The sequence below is a fragment of the Gouania willdenowi genome, chromosome 21 (genome assembly GCF_900634775.1).
Source record: "Gouania willdenowi chromosome 21, fGouWil2.1, whole genome shotgun sequence".
In the NCBI taxonomy this organism is placed as follows: Eukaryota; Metazoa; Chordata; class Actinopteri; order Blenniiformes; family Gobiesocidae; genus Gouania; species Gouania willdenowi.
In genome coordinates, this window is record NC_041064.1 from 32,555,239 (window position 1) to 32,575,408 (window position 20,170).

Genomic DNA, 20,170 nt, shown 5'->3' on the forward strand with positions numbered 1-20,170 from the left:
GGTGGCAAAAAATACAACAGTTTAAATATGAATACGAATATGAATACATCAATAAATAAATAAATAAATAAATGTAAAAATTTAAAAATTGTGTTAAAAAAAAAAAAAAATAGATTGATAAATAAAAGTGGAAATAAAAAAAATATCCAAATATAATTTATTTTAATTTTATGTTTAAACTTTTATTCATTTAATCATTAATAATTTTTGTTTGTGTTTTTATTCTTTTATTCATTTATTTAAAATGTTTGGTCCTCCATAGAAAAACACTGGCCTACGTAAATGTTTGTATTTTTATTTGTCATATAAAACGTCTAGATTGTCCTTATTTATGCTCACAAATAAAAACAAAAATAGAGCGTGTATCTTGAAAAGTGTGTGCGTAACGTGGCGTAGCCATAGAAACGAGGTGGATGCGTCAGTTAAAGTCACCTACTGACCTTCAACGTTCTTAGTGAGCAGCGACAGACGGTGAGAGCAGAGCTGTGAGCATCTTTGACCAGAGACAGGAGCGAAAAGTTTACTTTAAACTTCTGACCAGGACCAGAAAAGGACTTTTAAAAACAGGAAACCAGAAAAGTAAGACCATGATATGATTTGGTTTTGGTTCGTTTTAACAGCCAATGACGTTCAGTCAGTCACTGACTGAGTGAAATGTCGTTACCAACCATGGAAGCTGTTTGCATTGTTTGAATATTTTCTTCATTTATTTACATTGATACATACTTTATTTCCTACATTGATTATTTTCTTCATGTAGATTAATTTTCTGTTATTTAAGTTTAAATAGCTTTTTTTTTCTTTTTTTCATCGTATTACATTATGATTTTATTCACAGATTATGCATGTCCAAAGTTTCAAAAACTTAATAAAACTTAGCATTAAATCACACATTACTGCACAAAACTCTCTGTTTAATAATGCTTTATGCATAATTAATAAATGACTGTGTGGAGGTTGTGGAAACAACCAGACAAGTAGGCTAGAATACATCCAATAATTATTTTTCTTATTCAAAAGCCTCCTGTGGACAAGTGTTGCAACTTATTACATGAAAATAATATTTAAAAAATGCATCTGCTTTGACCAATGTCATTGTGCTGTCCATAGATACTAAAAATAGAAAATAAATGAGTAGATAAATGATAAATAAATAAATTCCTTAAAGGAAAGCAGTGCTGAACATCCATAGAGTGATATACAATACTCACTGCACAAATGAAGTATTTATTTATGTTTTGTCTGTATATGTTGTAAAAGGTTAACATTACTTGTAGTGCAATCTTTTTGCAACATTTATGCATGTTTTATTCTTGCAAAATATATTAACAAATACATTTATTATATTGCTTTATTGTGACCATCACCAGTCCTCCCTAAGGAAGGGTAAGCTAAACTTTATATGGGGAGAATTTAATTGACTTGTTTATTTTTGAATATGCAAAAAAAATAATGAAAATGGGGAAAAAATACCAAAACATTTGAACATAAGACATTGAATACAGAAGTATAATTTATAAACTCTTACTCTTTCTTCTAATCCTTGATGAGATAATTCTGTAGATTATTATTGTGGCGCTCTGCATGACTCATGTAAAGTGCTTGTAAATATCACTGATCTTAATGCTTACATTACTTTAACCTTTGTTACTAATACATGTCACTGATCTACTCACTGAACCTCTTTCCTCCCTCAGAGTCTGGAGAATATTTTGTGGCCTATTGATCAGTGAGATGTGGGCCCCAGAACAGCACGTTCAGCCGGTAAGAACCTGGACACGCCCTTCCTGTTCTTCTGTAGAATTCTCTACTTAACAATGTTGATGTGTTGTTGATGGTTCTTTAAATATGGATGTCATTTTGCTCTTTAGGATGATACTTTTTCATACTGGCCTGAGGACTATGATGACGGGTACGGGGCCCAACAAATAAATGGCCAGTACATTGCCCAACTGCTTCAGGACCAAACAACGTTCTCTGACGACCAGGACGGGGCTCCAAACTATGAAGACCTGACAACCGTTGATGTCTTGTCTATTGCAGAGTACTGCCACCCACAAAATCCTTACCCTACAACCATCAACCCCATTCCTAATGATGTGCACATGCAGGCCCAACAATATATTGAGCTCCAAACCTTCATCCCCCCGGCTGTGTCTGCTATGACAGTAAGATCTCTGTTTAACACAGTTCTTAATGTATTTCTGTAGATCTTTGTATTGATACTATGATGGGAACTCTAACATTCACATGTTTTTGTGTCTCCAGGATAATGGACTTCCAGTGTTCACTGCAGGGATGAATCCACTTCCCACTTTTGGAGGACAGTAAGTAAAGCAAACAAACAGACGTGTTCAAACGCAGACGTTACTTCACATGTGACATGATTTCTGATCCAGTGTGTTTGTGTTTTAATCTTTGTAGGAATGAGAATGATGTTGTTTCAATCGTGCAACCAGAACCCCCAGAAGTCCCAGCAGTCCCAGCACCCCCAGTGAAGGCTCCAGTCTTAAAGTGAGTGTCCTGAAGTTGTTTTCATCGTACATGTCTTTCTTGTGACTGACTCTGGATCATGCTCTGCTCACTGTTAACATGTGCTCTTATACTGTGTATTTGTGTTTTGTTCCTTCAGAAAGGTGAACAAGCGTAAGGCGGAGAAGGTGGAAGAGGGGCCGTACATAAAAAAGCCCCCCAATGCCTTCATGCTGTTTCTCAAAGAGCACAGGAAGTCTGCGGAGGAAGATCTGGGCGTGAGGACGAGCGCTGTCGTCAACAAATTCCTCGGTGAACGGGTGAGTTTGTTTTTCCTCCATGAATGATCTGTGATCTTTAAACTCTTTAGTCTTCAGTGTGTGTTAGTGACACTTTTCTTGTTTTCCATCAACAGTGGAAGTCATTGCCAGCAGAGGACAAAGATCAGTATAATACTGAGGCCAAACGTTGTGCTTTGCTCCACCTCGAGCAGAACCCCGACTGGACCAACAGAAAGAACTATGTAAGTCTACCCTGCAGACATGTTGCCACAGCAACCTTAAAGGTGATGGAACAGTGACTGTGAAAGTGTTTCATCAGCTAACTTAAACTTTTATGTGTTTGGTTTTAGGCAAAGAAAAGGAGACTAACTCGGAGAGTGGGCGTGTCCACGTGTTAGAGACGTTCGTCCTGCTATGACACTGGAACTACGGCTGAAGTCTATGGAATCAGGACAATATCACAATGAATGAACTCTTGCAGGGTTTATCACAAATGCACATGCTTGATTTTGCAAATATATATTTTATGCACACTTATAAATTCTGAAATGCACACGCTCTACTTCACATATATTATTCTGAGGCACACATGTAATATAAATCCAGAGATAATGCAAATTGCTGTTTCATCAGCTAACTTAAAATTTTATGTGTTTTGTTTAGGCAAAGAAAAGGAAACAAATTCGGAGAGTGGGCGTGTCCTCGTGTTAGACGCGTTCGTCCTGCTACGACACTGGAACTACGGCTGAAGTCTGAGTTCAGAGATACGTCCGGGAGCTGCAACCGTTCTGAAATCCACCCTTGCTTAAACTTCTTACAGTCATTTTTTGTAGTTGATGATTCAACAGCTTCTGTCACCATCATGTGACACATTGTACATTTTGTGAATGAAATATGAAATAAAAAATTGTAACTACCATTTTTTTATGTAATCAATTCAACCTAATAACACTACATCCATCACAAACCACATAGTGTGTGACACTTTAAATGGCAGTGGGCGACAGCACTAGGAGATCATATCAGCTGCTGTTGTATTTGTGTAAATGTAGTTATTAACCATTGTGATCTGCTGACCTTGGCATACTTACAAAGTATTCTACACTTCCTTAAATATACTTTATAACCAGTGGTGGGTAGAGGAAACAACAACGGTACTCAAGTAAAAGTACTGTTACTTCATCAGTCATCTTCTGATCAAGAGGTTGGGGGTTTGATCCCAGTCTATGTGTTGGGCAAGACACTGAGCCCTAAGTTGCTCTCAGTGGTTGACCCATGGCAGCTCAGTCTCATTGGTGGGTGAATGAGTTGAAATTGTAAAGTGCTTTGGGACGACTTCAGTGTAAACATAAAAGCACTTTATAAATCAAGTTCATTTACCATTTTTAAAAGTACTTGTACTTGAGTAACAGTAAAAAAGTACCTCATAACAAAAACTTCTCAAGTAACTTCAGATACATTTTATTACTTCCAGAACAAACCATTAGTCCCTGAATGAAATACATGAATACATTCATTAAAAATAAAACATAGCCTAAAAACAGAATCAACATAAAGTGTGTATATCAGTGGTTCCCAAATTTTTCTGGGTCGTGACCTCAGAGTCTTTTTTTCTCTAGCTTTATGATGAAATTTGTTTTTCTGTTACAAATACAAAGTAGTAAATATTAGTGTACAAAGTGTTAATATGAGTCAGCTCAGTTATTTTTTATACTGCATTTTATTTGAACTATATTTATATTAGAGAGAGTGAAATATAATAGTTGTTTGAGATTGTTTGTGGTGTTTCAATTTGAAGAACAATAATAAATATTTAAGCTCTTTCAGCTTAGTCCCAGGGTCTATTGATATGTTTACGTATGGATTTAAACTTAATGGTAAATGTCTTACTAATCTGAGCCAAATTTTATTCACAGCGCCAATTTTTTCAAGACCCTTAAAATGTTTCTCTTAAATGAATTTCAACTTTACATTAAATCATTACAATATTAAACATAAAACAAAACTTTACAATTGTTTGAGATTGTGTGTGGTGTTTTAATTTGAAAAAGAATAATTCATTTTTAAGCTCTTTCAGCTTCTTCTTGCACTGCATGTGTATTTCTCTGATGTTATGTATTGTTTTTTAAATTGTGCAAAATAGATAAATAAAAACAATAATTATTATTACTAAACGCTTCAGGCGACACCACATTGGGTCACGACCCCAAGATTGAAAAACCCTGGTGTGTATATAAATATATTCAAATATATTCAAATACATTCAAGAACCCCAGGGATTTTATAGCCTTGACTGGTTCAGGAATCAATGGGATTTTTTAAAATCACAAATTCAAAAGGGATCAATCATTAAAAAATAAATTAATAATGCAAGTTAGACGATATAATGTGTTGTTTTTGTTTCTTAATTTTAAAACTTGTGTTTAATGCATTGGACAATCATTTAAAAGGCTGTGAGGTTTTCTCTTATCTTACTACGAGTGCTTTCGAGTCTTGACCACAGAGAATTTGCGAGATAAGAAACCAATGAAAAATCCCAAAAACCAACGAGTACTAACAAAATCCCAGAAAATAATTATTTCTTTTATTTTTATTCTTATATGTCTTTTTGTCAGAGGCCTTTTGTGTTTAATGTAGGCCGTGGCTATTCATACAGAAATCTATGAATAGACTGCACCACGTGACTTAAAGCTCTGTTTTATTTTAAGCTACCCCCGCTAACCCTTTATTTAAACCCTATCACTAACCCTAACCCAGGAAATACCCTAAAATGTTTATTTTTTTTCATATATGTATTTTCAAAGGTGGAATTTGGCAGGTTAAATATGTTAAAATGAAAAAATATATATGACAAAAGCTGGAATTCAAACCCACGTTAGTGGAAGGAAGAATCCTTCCACTATCCTTAGATCACTCGGCCATCCTGGCTCAGCGTTCACACACATAGGCACATTACGCCTATGTAGAGAATGTACGGAAAACGTACGTTTGCGTATCAATAGTCCCAGGGTCAGTCCCAAGCCTCTCTGGCGCCCTAGGCGAGATTTTCTTTGGCGCCCCCTTATATGCCGCTTTTTTAAACCAAGTAATTGATATTTACATCATTGTTATATTATTATTGTCAGAATCATTTCTAACACTTACATAGTGGTCTTCACCATATCCACAAAGACGCTTACATGAGGAGAAACATGAGCAAAATACTTTTTTGACATTTTATTTCATTTTGATAAAAGGGTTTCACATACACATGAAAGAAACACAAACAAGTAAATAAAAGCCAATTTAAACATCTTAGTAACACATTCAAAATACAAATTATTAATGTTATTAGAAAAAGGCATTGTATAAAAACAAGATACAAACAAAAATAAATAGATAGTGGTAAGTGGTAAATATATATATAGTGCTGAAATTGCAGTAATGAACACACATCAACTTAAACAATTGCAGTTCGCAGAGGTATTGCACAAATAAACTATTTAGTAAAAATAGTGTCATTTTCTGGTGGCGCTTTATAAAGCAGCTTTAACAACACAAGCTAAAAAAAGCCCCATCTATCCATCCTTTAGTTCAGCCTTACTAGTTTAATCTAGTGGTTTTTTCGATGACATTGTCACATTTCCTCAGTGAATCTGAAGGGGGAAAAGAATGTGAACCCATTAGCTCGTCTATCAATCAAACCAAGTCATAGGATATGTATGTTGTGATTAGAAAGTGATAAATATTTAGATATTTATAAATAGAGATGAAGCTGTACAAATATAAGATGTAGCACAAAGCAGATAAAAGTAGATGAAAGTTATATATTATTTATGAAGTAGATTGACACAGAATAGTAATAAAACACAAGTTTACATATACAATACAGTTTTATCTAAAGTAAAAAGGTCTCGGCTAAATTAGAAGTATTAGCTTTCTTCCTAATAATTTATGCATCTGTAATATGTTTACCTATCTATAAATCATGTTAAGTCATTTATACATATATATATATATATATATATTAAATACATAAGGCCCCCTGTATAAAACACAAACTGTGATGTCACTCCTTACATGTACTGTACATAATAATACATAGTTCTCTTAAAATTACGTGAAACTACAATGTAATAAATTAATAGACCACTGTTGCCATGCAATCAATGTTTTTGTTAAGCTAGTATTTTATCTGTTCTGTTTAGCACCCACTGCTAACATTAGCATGGTCGCTCTGCTAGCTTGTTTGACTATGATGGATGAATAAATTGTCATGGATCTTCAAACACTGTCTTACCTCTGACTTTTCCACATTTTCCTCCTCTTTACATTTTTTTCTGCCCTGGGCACAGATCATTAGTTTGGTTGTTTACACATGACGTCACGTGATGCAGCAGTAAACAGTAAACAACAGGTCCAGCCCTGGGCCACGCCTCAGACAAACTGTCAATCAATTTGGGGGGCGGGAGTAAAACTTTTTTTTTTTTTTAAATTAAAACTAGACTAACTTATTATTAATAACACTATCAAGTTAAGTATGCTAATAATATCAGGGTTTTGAATGTTTAATTAATATTAAAATAAAAAATAAAAAATAAATCTTTTCTAATTTTGGCAGGCCCCGCAACCCTGACAAACCGGAATAAGAGGGTCTGAAATGGATGGATGTAATTTTGGCGGCGCCCCTAGCATTTGCCTATACTGCCTATGCCACGGGCCGGCCCTGCCCGGGGTCTATTGATACGTTTCCGTATGGATTTAGAGTTATTGGTTAATGTTTTACTAATCTTAGCCAAATTATTTATTCATAATGCCACATTTTTAAGACCCTTAAAATTTTTCTCTTAAATGAATTTCAACTTTACATTAAATCCCTAAAATTTATGGAATCCAAACCAGCCAAAGACCTCTAATCTTTTTTCAAAAATGATATATAAATGATAAATACCAAACCCGATAATTTAAAATTAATAAATAAAAAAACGTAAAAAATCAAAAAAGGAAAAATCAAAATGAAAAACAAATTTGATAAATATAGGTGGCAAAAAATACAACAGTTTAAATATGAATACGAATATGAATACATCAATAAATAAATAAATAAATGTAAAAATTTAAAAATTGTGTTAAAAAATAAAAAAAAATAGATTGATAAATAAAAGTGGAAATAAAAAAATATCCAAATATCATTTATTTTAATTTATGTTTAAACTTTTATTCATTTAATCATTAATAATTTTTGTTTGTGTTTTTATTCTTTTATTCATTTATTTAAAATGTTTGGTCCTCCATAGAAAAACACTGGCCTACGTAAATATTTGTATTTTTATTTGTCATATAAAACGTCTAGATTGTCCTTATTTATGCTCACAAATAAAAACAAAAATAGAGCGTGTATCTTGAAATGTTTTCTAAGTGTGTACGTAACGTGGCGTAGCCATAGAAACGAGGTGGATGCGTCAGTTAAAGTCACCTACTGACCTTCAACGTTCTTAGTGAGCAGCGACAGACGGTGAGAGCAGAGCTGTGAGCATCTTTGACCAGAGACAGGAGCGAAAAGTTTACTTTAAACTTCTGACCAGGACCAGAAAAGGACTTTTAAAAACAGGAGACCAGAAAAGTAAGACCATGATATGATTTGGTTTTGGTTCGTTTTAACAGCCAATGACGTTCAGTCAGTCACTGACTGAGTGAAATGTCGTTACCAACCATGGAAGCTGTTTGCATTGTTTGAATATTTTCTTCATTTATTTACATTGATACATACTTTATTTCCTACATTGATTATTTTCTTCATGTAGATTCATTTTCTGTTATTTAAGTTTAAATGGCTTTTTTTTTCTTCATCGTATTACATTATGATTTTATTCACAGATTATGCATGTCCAAAGTTTCAAAAACTTAATAAAACTTAGCATTAAATCACACATTACTGCACAAAACCCTGTGTTTAATAATGCTTTATGCATAATTAATAAATGACTGTGTGGAGGTTGTGGAAACAACCAGACCAGTAGGCTAGAATACATCCAATAATTATTTTTCTTATTCAAAAGCCTCCTGTGGACAAGTGTTGCAACTGATTACATGAAAATAATATTTAAAAAATGCATCTGCTTTGACCAATGTCATTGTGCTGTCCATAGATACTAAAAATAGAAAATAAATGAGTAGATAAATGATAAATAAATAAATTCCTTAAAGGAAAGCAGTGCTGAACATCCATAGAGTGATATACAATAATCACTGCACAAATGAAGTATTTATTTATGTTTTGTCTGTATATGTTGTAAAAGGTTAACATTACTTGTAGTGCAATCTTTTTGCAACATTTATGCATGTTTTATTCTTGCAAAATATATTAACAAATACATTTATTATATTGCTTTATTGTGACCATCACCAGTCCTCCCTAAGGAAGGGTAAGCTAAACTTTATATGGGGAGAATTTAATTGACTTGTTTATTTTTGAATATGCAAAAAAAATAATGAAAATGGGGGAAAAAATACCAAAACATTTGAACATAAGACATTGAATACAGAAGTATAATTTATAAACTCTTACTCTTTCTTCTAATCCTTGATGAGATAATTCTGTAGATTATTATTGTGGCGCTCTGCATGACTCATGTAAAGTGCTTGTAAATATCACTGATCTTAATGCTTACATTACTTTAACCTTTGTTACTAATACATGTCACTGATCTACTCACTGAACCTCTTTCCTCCATCAGAGTCTGGAGAATATTTTGTGGCCTATTGATCAGTAAGATGTGGGCCTCAGAACAGCACGTTCAGCCAGTAAGAACCTGGACACGCCCCTTCCTGTTCTTCTGTAGAATTCTCTACTTAATAATGTTGATGTGTTGTTGATGGTTCTTTAAATATGGATGTCATTTTGCTCTTTAGGATGATACTTTTTCATACTGGCCTGAGGACTATGATGACGGGTACGGGGCCCAACAAATAAATGGCCAGTACGTTGCCCAACTGCTTCAGGACCAAACAACGTTCGCTGACGACCAGGACGGGGCTCCAACCTATGAAGACCTGACAACCGTTGATGTCTTGTCTATTGCAGAGTACTGCCACCCACAAAATCCTTGCCCTACAACCATCAACCCCATTCCTAATGTTGTGCACATGCAGGCCCAACAATATATTGAGCTCCAAACCTTCATCCCATCGGCTGTGTCTGCTATGACAGTAAGATCTCTGTTTAACACAGTTCTTAATGTATTTCTGTAGATCTTTGTATTGATACTATGATGGGAACTCTAACATTCACATGTTTTTGTGTCTCCAGGATAATGGACTTCCAGTGTTCACTGCAGGGATGAATCCACTTCCCACTTTTGGAGGACAGTAAGTAAAGCAAACAAACAGACGTGTTCAAACGCAGACGTTACTTCACACGTGACATGATTTCTGATCCAGTGTGTTTGTGTTTTAATCTTTGTAGGAATGAGAATGACGTTGTTTCAATCGTGCAACCAGAACCCCCAGCAGTCCCAGCAGTCCCAGCACCCCCAGTGAAGGCTCCAGTCTTAAAGTGAGTTTCCTGAAGTTGTTTTCATCGTACATGTCTTTCTTGTGACTGACTCTGGATCATGCTCTGCTCACTGTTAACATGTGCTCTTATACTGTGTATTTGTGTTTTGCTCCTTCAGAAAGGTGAACAAGCGTAAGGCAGAGAAGGTGGAAGAGGGGCCGTACATAAAAAAGCCCCCCAATGCCTTCATGCTGTTTCTCAAAGAGCACAGGAAGTCTGCGGAGGAAGATCTGGGCGTGAGGACGAGCGCTGTCGTCAACAAATTCCTCGGTGAACGGGTGAGTTTGTTTTTCCTCCATGAATGATCTGTGATCTTTAAACTCTAGTCTTCAGTGTGTGTTAGTGACACTTTTCTTGTTTTCCATCAACAGTGGAAGTCATTGCCAGCGGAGGACAAAGATCAGTATAATACTGAGGCCAAACGTTGTGCTTTGCTCCACCACGAGCAGAACCCCGACTGGACCAACAGAAAGAACTATGTAAGTCTACCCTGCAGACATGTTGCCACAGCAACCTTAAAGGTGATGAAACAGTGACTGTGAAAGTGTTTCATCAGCTAACTTAAACTTTTATGTGTTTGGTTTTAGGCAAAGAAAAGGAGACTAACTCGGAGAGTGGGCGTGTCCACGTGTTAGAGACGTTCGGCCTGCTACGACACTGGAACTACGGCTGAAGTCTATGGAATCAGGACAATATCACAATGAATGAACTCATGCAGGGTTTATCACAAATGCACATGCTTGATTTTGCAAATATATATTTTATGCACACTTATAAATTCTGAAATGCACACGCTCTACTTCACATATATTATTCTGAGGCACACATGTAATATAAATCCAGAGATAATGCAAATTGCTGTTTCATCAGCTAACTTAAAGTTTTATGTGTTTTGTTTTAGGCAAAGAAAAGTAAACAAATTCGGAGAGTGGGCGTGTCCTCGTGTTAGACGCGTTCGTCCTGCTACGACACTGGAACTACGGCTGAAGTCTGAGTTCAGAGATACGTCCGGGAGCTGCAACCGTTCTGAAATCCACCCTTGCTTAAACTTCTTACAGTCATTTTTTGTAGCTGATGATTCAACAGCTTCTGTCACCATCATGTGACACATTGTACATTTTGTGAATGAAATATGAAATAAAAAATTGTAACTACCATTTTTTTATGTAATCAATTCAACCTAATAACACTACATCCATCACAAACCACATAGTGTGTGACACTTTAAATGGCAGTGGGCGACAGCACTAGGAGATCATATCAGCTGCTGTTGTATTTGTGTAAATGTAGTTATTAACCATTGTGATCTGCTGACCTTGGCATACTTACAAAGTATTCTACACTTCCTTAAATATACTTTATAACCAGTGGTGGGTAGAGGAAACAACAACGGTACTCAAGTAAAAGTACTGTTACTTCATCAGTCATCTTCTGATCAAGAGGTTGGGGGTTTGATCCCAGTCTATGTGTTGGGCAAGACACTGAGCCCTAAGTTGCTCTCAGTGGTTGACCCATGGCAGCTCAGTCTCATTGGTGGGTGAATGAGTTGAAATTGTAAAGTGCTTTGGGACGACTTCAGTGTAAACATAAAAGCACTTTATAAATCAAGTTCATTTACCATTTTTAAAAGTACTTGTACTTGAGTAAGAGTAAAAGAGTACCTCATAACAAAAACTTCTCAAGTAACTTTAGATACATTTTATTACTTCCAGAACAAACCATTAGTCCCTGAATGAAATACATGAATACATTCATTAAAAAACAAACATAGCCTAAAAACAGAATCAACATAAAGTGTGTATATCAGTGGTTCCCAAATTTTTCTGGGTCGTGACTTTTTTTCTCTAGCTTTATGATGAAATTTGTTTTTCTGTTACAAATACAAAGTAGTAAATATTAGTGTACAAAGTGATAATATGAGTCAGCTCAGTTATTTTTTATACTGCATTTTATTTGAACTATATTTATATTAGAGTGAGTGAAATATAATAGTTGTTTGAGATTGTTTGTGGTGTTTCAATTTGAAAAACAATAATAAATATTTAAGCTCTTTCAGCTTAGTCCCAGGGTCTATTGATATGTTTCCGTATGGATTTAAACTTAATGGTAAATGTCTTACTAATCTGAGACAAATTTTTATTCATAGCGCCAATTTTTTCAAGACCCTTAAAATGTTTCTCTTAAATGAATTTCAACTTTACATTAAATCATTACAATATTAAACATAAAACAAAACATTTTACAATTGTTTGAGATTGTGTGTGGTGTTTTAATTTGAAAAAGAATAATTCATTTTTAAGCTCTTTCAGCTTCTTCTTACACTGCATGTCTATTTCTCTGATGTTATGTATTGTTTTTTAAATTGTGCAAAATAGATAAATAAAAACAAAATTATTATTACTAAACGCTTCAGGCGACCCCACATTGGGTCACGACCCCAAGATTGAAAAACTCTGGTGTGTATATAAATATATTCAAATATATTCAAATACATTCAAGAACCCCAGGGATTTTATAGCCTTGACTGGGTTCAGGAATTAATGGGATTTTTTAAAATCACAAATTCAAAAGGGATCAATCATTAAAAAATAAATTAATAATGCAAGTTAGACGATATAATGTGTTGTTTTTGTTTCTTAATTTTAAAACTTGTGTTTAATGCATTGGACAATCATTTAAAAGGCTGTGAGGTTTTCTCTTATCTTACTACGAGTGCTTTCGAGTCTTGACCACAGAGAATTTGCGAGATAAGAAACCAATGAAAAATCCCAAAAACCAACGAGTACTAACAAAATCCCAGAAAATAATTATTTCTTTTATTTTTATTCTTATATGTCTTTTTGTCAGAGGCCCTTTGTGTTTAATGTAGGCCGTGGCTATTCATACAGAAGTCTATGAATAGACTGCACCACGTGACTTAAAGTTCTGTTTTATTTTAAGCTACCCCGCTAACCCTTTTATTTAAACCCTAACACTAACCCTAACCCAGGAAATACCCTAAAATGTTTATTTTTTTCATATATGTATTTTCAAAGGTGGAATTTGGCAGGTTAAATATGTTAAAATGAAAAAATACTGTATATATGACAAAAGCTGGAATTCAAACCCACGTTAGTGGAAGGAAGAATCCTTCCACTATCCTTAGATCACTCGGCCATCCTGGCTCAGCGTTCACACACATAGGCACATTACGCCTATGTAGAGAATGTACGGAAAACGTACGTTTCCGTATCAATAGTCCCAGGGTCAGTCCCAAGCCTCTCTGGCGCCCTAGGCGAGATTTTCTTTTGGCGCCCCCTTATATGCCGTTTTTTTAAACCAAGTAATTGATATTTACATCATTGTTATATTATTATTGTCAGAATCATTTCTAACACTTACATAGTGGTCTTCACCATATCCACAAAGACGCTTTACATGAGGAGAAAACATGAGCAAAAATACTTTTTTGACATTTTATTTCATTTTGATAAAAGGGTTTCACATACACATGAAAGAACACAAACAAGTAAATAAAAGCCAATTTAAACATCTTAGTAACACATTCAAAATACAAATTATTAATGTTATTAGAAAAAGGCATTGTACAAAAACAAGATACAAATAAAAAATAAATAGATAGTGGTAAGTGGTAAATATATATATATATATATACTGAAATTGCAGTAATGAACACACATCAACTTAAACAATTGCAGTTCGCAGAGGTATTGCACAAATAAACTATTTAGTAAAAATAGTGTCATTTTCTGGTGGTGCTTTATAAAGCAGCTTTAACAACACAAGCTAAAAAAAGCCCCATCTATCCATCCTTTAGTTCAGCCTTACTAGTTTAATCTAGTGGTTTTTTCGATGACATTGTTACATTTCCTCAGTGAATCTGAAGGGGGAAAAGAATGTGAACCCACGAGCTCGTCTATCAATCAAACCAAGTCATAGGATATGTATGTTGTGATTAGAAAGTGATAAATATTTAGATATTTATAAATAGAGATGAAGCTGTACAAATTTAAGATGTAGCACAAAGCAGATAAAAGTAGATGAAAGTTATATATTATTTATGAAGTAGATTGACACAGAATAGTAATAAAACACAAGTTTACATATACAATACAGTTTTATCTAAAGTAAAAAGGTCTCGGCTAAATTAGAAGTATTAGCTTTCTTCCTAATAATTTATGCATCTGTAATATGTTTACCTATCTATAAATCATGTTAAGTCATTTATACATATATATATATATTAAATACATAAGGCCCCCTGTATAAAACACAAACTGTGATGTCACTCCTTACATGTACTGTACATAATAATACATAGTTCTCTTAAAATTACGTTAAACTACAATGTAATAAATTAATAGACCACTGTTGCCATACAATCAATGTTTTTGTTAAGCTAGTATTTTATCTGTTTCTGTTTAGCACTCACTGCTAACATTAGCATGGTCGCTCTGCTAGCTTGTTTGACTATGATGGATGAATAAATTGTCATGGATCTTCAAACACTGTCTTACCTCTGACTTTTAACCCTAACCCTCCCTGATGGACATTTACACCTCCCGCTGTCTCAACAGAGCTAAAACCATCACCAAAGACTGCTGCCACCCTGGCTTTGACCTGTTTGACCTGTTGCCCTCAGGGAAGCGCTACAGGTGCATTAAGGCCAGAACAAACAGACTCAAAAACAGCTTTTTTCCAAAAGCAATAACCACTCTGAATTCTCATATGCGCTGATCTCATATTCATACCCACAGACTCTGCTCAGCCACTTTACAAAAACAAAAACAGTGATGTGTAATATCATTGAACCGCATATATAGACAATGTGCTATACACCAGACACTGTATATAGCAATGTAGTTGTTTATTTATTTTTATTTATTTATTTAAATACCAAATGTACATATTGTTCACTTTACCTCCTTTCCTGTACTATTTATTTATGTCCTATGTTACATTGTTTATTTGTTTATTTTATTTCTTGCACTATTACTGGAGTTGGCTTGTTTTAATCTCATGGTACATGTGTACAATGACAATAAATGCATGCACCATCATCATCATCATCATCACTTTTTTCTGTGTGAAAATCCCAGAATTCCTTCTTTCTACATGTTTCCAAAAGTCCATAAGGACCTAGAAAAGCCCCTGGAAGACCTATGATAAATGTGAATGAATCTATCACAGAACCAGCATCAAAATGTGTTGACTTTCACATTAAATTATTTGTGTTAGAGCTGCCCTCTTTCATACAAGACAGTGCACATGTACTCAATAAAATGAAATAAATTAGAAATATAGGTTCAGCACTTTTTGTGACTATGGATATTGAATCCTTTTAGACAAATATTGAAGCTCTCTCACATTACTTGGAAAAGACTCAACCAGGACAGACGCCCCTGCTGTATTCATCCTGCAACTCACAGAATGGACTTTAACAATGTGTTTCTCTTTCAGAATCAATTCTATAAACTACAGAAAGGTACAGCTATGGGAGCATGTTTTGCACCTAATTATTCCAACCTGTTTATGGGACACTGGGAGGAGAAGTTTGTGTTTTCATTCATATCTCAATAAAACAAACAACAACCTAAAGTTTAGTCTGAATTTTTTTTTTCAATTCATTTGTTTATTTATTTATTTATTTTTTTTTAAATCAATTACGAGACATTTCAGGGGACCCCTTCAAAACTCCAGGTGACCCCACCTGGGGTCCCGACCCCAAAATTGAAAAATGATGAATACCAAACCCGCTTAATTTAAAATGAATAAATAAAAAATACAACAGTTTAAATATGAATACATCAATGAATAAATAAATAAATAAATAAATGTAAAAATTTAAAAATTGTGTTAAAAAATTAAAAAAAATAGATTGATAAATAAAAGTGGAAATAAAAAAATATCCAAATATCATTTATTTTAATTTTATGTTTAAACTTTTATTCATTTAATCATTAATAATTTTTGTTTGTGTTTTTATTCTTTTATTCATTTATTTAAAATGTTTGGTCCTCCATAGAAAAACACTGGCCTACGTAAATATTTGTATTTTTATTTGTCATATAAAACGTCTAGATTGTCCTTATTTATGCTCACAAATAAAAACAAAAATAGAGCGTGTATCTTGAAAAGTTTTCTAAGTGTGTACGTAACGTGGCGTAGCCATAGAAACGAGGTGGATGCGTCAGTTAAAGTCACCTACTGACCTTCAACGTTCTTAGTGAGCAGCGACAGACGGTGAGAGCAGAGCTGTGAGCATCTTTGACCAGAGACAGGAGCGAAAAGTTTACTTTAAACTTCTGACCAGGACCAGAAAAGGACTTTTAAAAACAGGAAACCAGAAAAGTAAGACCATGATATGATTTGGTTTTGGTTCGTTTTAACAGCCAATGACGTTCAGTCAGTCACTGACTGAGTGAAATGTCGTTACCAACCATGGAAGCTGTTTGTATTGTTTGAATATTTTCTTCATTTATTTACATTGATACATACTTTATTTCCTACATTGATTATTTTCTTCATGTAGATTAATTTTCTGTTATTTAAGTTTAAATGGCTTTTTTTTTTCCATCGTATTACATTATGATTTTATTCACAGATTATGCATGTCCAAAGTTTCAAAAACTTAATAAAACTTAGCATTAAATCACACATTACTGCACAAAACCCTCTGTTTAATAATGCTTTATGCATAATTAATAAATGTCTGTGTGGAGGTTGTGGAAACAACCAGACCAGTAGGCTAGAATACATCCAATAATTATTTTTCTTATTCAAAAGCCTCCTGTGGACAAGTGTTGCAACTTATTACATGAAAATAATATTTAAAAAATGCATCTGCTTTGACCAATGTCATTGTGCTGTCCATAGATACTAAAAATAGAAAATAAATGAGTAGATAAATGATAAATAAATAAATTCCTTAAAAGAAAGCAGTGCTGAACATCCATAGAGTGATATACAATAATCACTGCACAAATTAAGCATTTATTTATGTTTTGTCTGTATATGTTGTAAAAGGTTAACATTACTTGTAGTGCAATCTTTTTGGAACATTTATGCATGTTTTATTCTTGCAAAATATATTAACAAATACATTTATTATATTGCTTTATTGTGACCATCACCAGTCCTCCCTAAGGAAGGGTAAGCTAAACTTTATATGGGGAGAATTTAATTGACTTGTTTATTTTTGAATATGCAAAAAAAATAATGAAAATGGGGGAAAAAATACCAAAACATTTGAACATAAGACATTGAATACAGAAGTATAATTTATAAACTCTTACTCTTTCTTCTAATCCTTGATGAGATAATTCTGTAGATTATTATTGTGGCGCTCTGCATGACTCATGTAAAGTGCTTGTAAATATCACTGATCTTAATGCTTACATTACTTTAACCTTTGTTACTAATACATGTCACTGATCTACTCACTGAACCTCTTTCCTCCCTCAGAGTCTGGAGAATATTTTGTGGCCTATTGATCAGTGAGATGTGGGCCTCAGAACAGCACGTTCAGCCGGTAAGAACCTGGACACGCCCCTTCCTGTTCTTCTGTAGAATTCTCTACTTAATAATGTTGATGTGTTGTTGATGGTTCTTTAAATATGGATGTCATTTTGCTCTTTAGGATGATACTTTTTCATACTGGCCTGAGGATTATGATGACGGGTACGGGGCCCAACAAATAAATGGCCAGTACATTGCCCAACTGCTTCAGGACCAAACAACGTTCGCTGACGACCAGGACGGGGCTCCAACCTATGAAGACCTGACAACCGTTGATGTCTTGTCTATTGCAGAGTACTGCCACCCACAAAATCCTTGCCCTACAACCATCAACCCCATTCCTAATGTTGTGCACATGCAGGCCCAACAATATATTGAGCTCCAAACCTTCATCCCCCCGGCTGTGTCTGCTATGACAGTAAGATCTCTGTTTAACACAGTTCTTAATGTATTTCTGTAGATCTTTGTATTGATGCTATGATGGGAACTCTAACATTCACATGTTTTTGTGTCTCCAGGATAATGGACTTCCAGTGTTCACTGCAGGGATGAATCCACTTCCCACTTTTGGAGGACAGTAAGTAAAGCAAACAAACAGACGTGTTCAAACGCAGACGTTACTTCACATGTGACATGATTTCTGATCCAGTGTGTTTGTGTTTTAATCTTTGTAGGAATGAGAATGATGTTGTTTCAATCGTGCAACCAGAACCCCCAGAAGTCCCAGCAGTCCCAGCCCCCCCCAGTGAAGGCTCCAGTCTTAAAGTGAGTGTCCTGAAGTTGTTTTCATCGTACATGTCTTTCTTGTGACTGACTCTGGATCATGCTCTGCTCACTGTTAACATGTGTTCTTATACTGTGTATTTGTGTTTTGCTCCTTCAGAAAGGTGAACAAGCGTAAGGCGGAGAAGGTGGAAGAGGGGCCGTACATAAAAAAGCCCCCCAATGCCTTCATGCTGTTTCTCAAAGAGCACAGGAAGTCTGCGGAGGAAGATCTGGGCGTGAGGACGAGCGCTGTCGTCAACAAATTCCTCGGTGAACGGGTGAGTTTGTTTTTCCTCCATGAATGATCTGTGATCTTTAAACTCTTTAGTCTTCAGTGTGTGTTAGTGACACTTTTCTTGTTTTCCATCAACAGTGGAAGTCATTGCCAGCGGAGGACAAAGATCAGTATAATACTGAGGCCAAACGTTGTGCTTTGCTCCACCACGAGCAGAACCCCGACTGGACCAACAGAAAGAACTATGTAAGTCTACCCTGCAGACATGTTGCCACAGCAACCTTAAAGGTGATGGAACAGTGACTGTGAAAGTGTTTCATCAGCTAACTTAACTTTTATGTGTTTGGTTTTAGGCAAAGAAAAGGAGACTAACTCGGAGAGTGGGCGTGTCCACGTGTTAGAGACGTTCGTCCTGCTATGACACTGGAACTACGGCTGAAGTCTATGGAATCAGGACAATATCACAATGAATGAACTCTTGCAGGGTTTATCACAAATGCACATGCTTGATTTTGCAAATATATATTTTATGCACACTTATAAATTCTGAAATGCACACGCTCTACTTCACATATATTATTCTGAGGCACACATGTAATATAAATCCAGAGATAATGCAAATTGCTGTTTCATCAGCTAACTTAAAATTTTATGTGTTTTGTTTTAGGCAAAGAAAAGGAAACAAATTCGGAGAGTGGGCGTGTCCTCGTGTTAGACGCGTTCGTCCTGCTACGACACTGGAACTACGGCTGAAGTCTGAGTTCAGAGATACGTCCGGGAGCTGCAACCGTTCTGAAATCCACCCTTGCTTAAACTTCTTACAGTCATTTTTTGTAGTTGATGATTCAACAGCTTCTGTCACCATCATGTGACACATTGTACATTTTGTGAATGAAATATGAAATAAAAAATTGTAACTACCATTTTTTTATGTAATCAATTCAACCTAATAACACTACATCCATCACAAACCACATAGTGTGTGACACTTTAAATGGCAGTGGGCGACAGCACTAGGAGATCATATCAGCTGCTGTTGTATTTGTGTAAATGTAGTTATTAACCATTGTGATCTGCTGACCTTGGCATACTTACAAAGTATTCTACACTTCCTTAAATATACTTTATAACCAGTGGTGGGTAGAGGAAACAACAACGGTACTCAAGTAAAAGTACTGTTACTTCATCAGTCATCTTCTGATCAAGAGGTTGGGGGTTTGATCCCAGTCTATGTGTTGGGCAAGACACTGAGCCCTAAGTTGCTCTCAGTGGTTGACCCATGGCAGCTCAGTCTCATTGGTGGGTGAATGAGTTGAAATTGTAAAGTGCTTTGGGACGACTTCAGTGTAAACATAAAAGCACTTT

The 20,170-nt window shown here is 35.0% G+C and overlaps 2 protein-coding genes across 3 annotated transcripts; both read left to right on the plus strand.

The window, feature by feature from the left end:
* The first annotated feature begins 390 nt into the window (after positions 1 to 390).
* LOC114454667 (transcription factor 7-like) lies at positions 391 to 3,356 on the plus strand. The gene is made up of 8 exons (XM_028435291.1): positions 391 to 579; positions 1,698 to 1,764; positions 1,872 to 2,168; positions 2,269 to 2,327; positions 2,425 to 2,514; positions 2,633 to 2,792; positions 2,888 to 2,995; positions 3,104 to 3,356. Exons 2-8 carry the CDS (start codon positions 1,735 to 1,737, stop codon positions 3,149 to 3,151), a joined length of 792 nt encoding a protein of 263 aa, XP_028291092.1. The 5' UTR covers positions 391 to 579; positions 1,698 to 1,734; the 3' UTR covers positions 3,152 to 3,356.
* A 4,812-nt stretch (positions 3,357 to 8,168) lies between these two features.
* On the plus strand, positions 8,169 to 19,623 carry LOC114454669 (transcription factor 7-like 1). 2 transcript variants are annotated; one of them, XM_028435293.1, is made up of 8 exons: positions 8,169 to 8,355; positions 9,470 to 9,536; positions 9,645 to 9,941; positions 10,042 to 10,100; positions 10,198 to 10,287; positions 18,689 to 18,848; positions 18,944 to 19,051; positions 19,159 to 19,623. In XM_028435293.1, the coding sequence occupies exons 2-8, from the start codon at positions 9,507 to 9,509 to the stop codon at positions 19,204 to 19,206; spliced, it is 792 nt and encodes a 263-aa protein (XP_028291094.1). In that variant the 5' UTR covers positions 8,169 to 8,355; positions 9,470 to 9,506; the 3' UTR covers positions 19,207 to 19,623. The 2 variants fall into 2 exon arrangements, with proteins under 2 accessions (XP_028291094.1, XP_028291095.1); XM_028435294.1 differs by lacking the exons at positions 18,689 to 18,848; positions 18,944 to 19,051; positions 19,159 to 19,623 and adding exons at positions 10,406 to 10,565; positions 10,659 to 10,766; positions 10,875 to 11,294.
* Positions 19,624 to 20,170: the final 547 nt, after the last annotated feature.